This window comes from Trichoplax adhaerens, genomic scaffold (assembly GCF_000150275.1).
Source record: "Trichoplax adhaerens TRIADscaffold_263 genomic scaffold, whole genome shotgun sequence".
Classification (NCBI taxonomy): domain Eukaryota; kingdom Metazoa; phylum Placozoa; class Uniplacotomia; order Trichoplacea; family Trichoplacidae; genus Trichoplax; species Trichoplax adhaerens.
The window spans coordinates 1-1,669 of NW_002061178.1; the positions used below are offsets into that span (position 1 = coordinate 1).

The 1,669-nt window shown below is 32.4% G+C and overlaps 1 protein-coding gene across 1 annotated transcript; it reads left to right on the top strand.

The window, feature by feature from the left end:
- Positions 1-401: 401 nt before the first annotated feature.
- Positions 402-1,358, top strand: TRIADDRAFT_62649 (uncharacterized protein; the record flags this gene model as incomplete). Its single annotated transcript, XM_002118592.1, has 1 exon — positions 402-1,358. The coding sequence occupies one exon, from the start codon at positions 402-404 to the stop codon at positions 1,356-1,358; it is 957 nt and encodes a 318-aa protein (XP_002118628.1).
- Positions 1,359-1,669: the final 311 nt, after the last annotated feature.

The following is a 1,669-nucleotide window of genomic DNA, read 5'->3' on the forward strand; positions in this document are numbered from 1 at the left end:
CCATTCACTTTACATCACTTTACTTCACGCCACGTCTTGATACTAACTGTTACACGTTAGTCAAGCTTGTAATACGCGTACTATCGCTTAAATAAAACGCCTTCAAAACACACACTCGACCAATATCATATCTATCTCCACGCTCTTCACTACTATTAACGTATGATAGATTTTTACAATAATGATATTGATGTAAATGTTCTATTCATACGCTTATTGACTTATTTTTCCGTAGGAATTGATAAACACCAAATATAGAATTGCTGCAATTAAATTTTGTAAATGATTGAAAATATATATACCGTACGTATTCGATTTTATATCTCAGTTATTTTCTCCTTGTCGGATATAGCATCCCGTCTATCGAACTTTTCAAGTTTACAAAAGGAAATATAGAAAACATGAACACTTCAAATACTTCGAATGAAACTAAAGCCATTCCGATCATGACTGTCCGCGTTGTTGCTTTTAGTAGCTTTCCAGTATTTATACTAGGAATAACATTAAATTTATTACTGATCAGAATTTTATTTACTGATCCTAACTTCCGTAAAACAACTTATCGTCTAATACGAATGGCAGCAATATCTGATGCTATCGGTGGGATAACATTTCTTCCTGTGATAGTCCTTTTTTGGATTGAGAGAGATTATAAGCTCAGCGCCATTGTGTGTAAAATCAGCTTTTCTAGCAATTATGTATCTACTTCCATTTCTACTATGACATTAGCATTAATCGCAGTGGATCGCTATTTCGTTGTCATTAGACCACTCTCGATGTTTTATAAATGCCATAAAAAAAAATTTCTCATTTTAACTCAAATCTTTATTTGGATAGCATCGATATCGATTGCATCACCAATCCTAGTGTTTCTAACTGCGATCCCTGGCAAACTTTCTGTTTGTGATTATGCTGTTAAGGACCTTTCTGTTTCGATATATATTTTCCATTTAGTAACTCTGACTTATATTATTCCTGTTACCATCATTATTATCGCTTATACAAAAATTATAATCTTTCAAAGAAATTATACCAGGCCTGGATTTTGGACATCGGAGCAGCTTCAAGATGATTTCATGAAAAGAATGAAATTTAACAAAATGCTAATATTTATAACATGTTGTTATGTAGGGATAGGAATCCCTCATTTATTTTCTACTATGATCTTAGCAGCAATGGGGCAAACATTTACACACGCTTCTGGCAATAGTGCTATTTTAGCAGCTGTTATTCAGGCTTCTGTCGCTTGTATGTATGCAATAGGTGTTCTCAATCCGCTTGTCTATATAATATTTGATAAACAAATCAGGATCGCTATGTTCTCAAAATTGAAACGACTGTTCTGTTGTAACTGCTAAATGTCCGCTCTTAATATTTCCTTCGTGTAATCCATTATAATTAATGTTTTGTGTGCATTTTGAATATTTTCTGATACTAGTCATAGATATAAAGAAGTAAGAAGTCATTTATCTTAAATTGCTTTAAAAATGTGTGCATCCAGGTTAATGTTTCCAGTAGTGTACTAAGATTGTTAAATAATTGTTTTATCCATACTATGACATAGTCACAATAAATTTTAAAATCTTTTTTGACATTTCTGTTATTAGCGTAGATCGAACCCTGCTTCATATACTTACATAATAAGTATACTAGAAGTGAATGACGACCT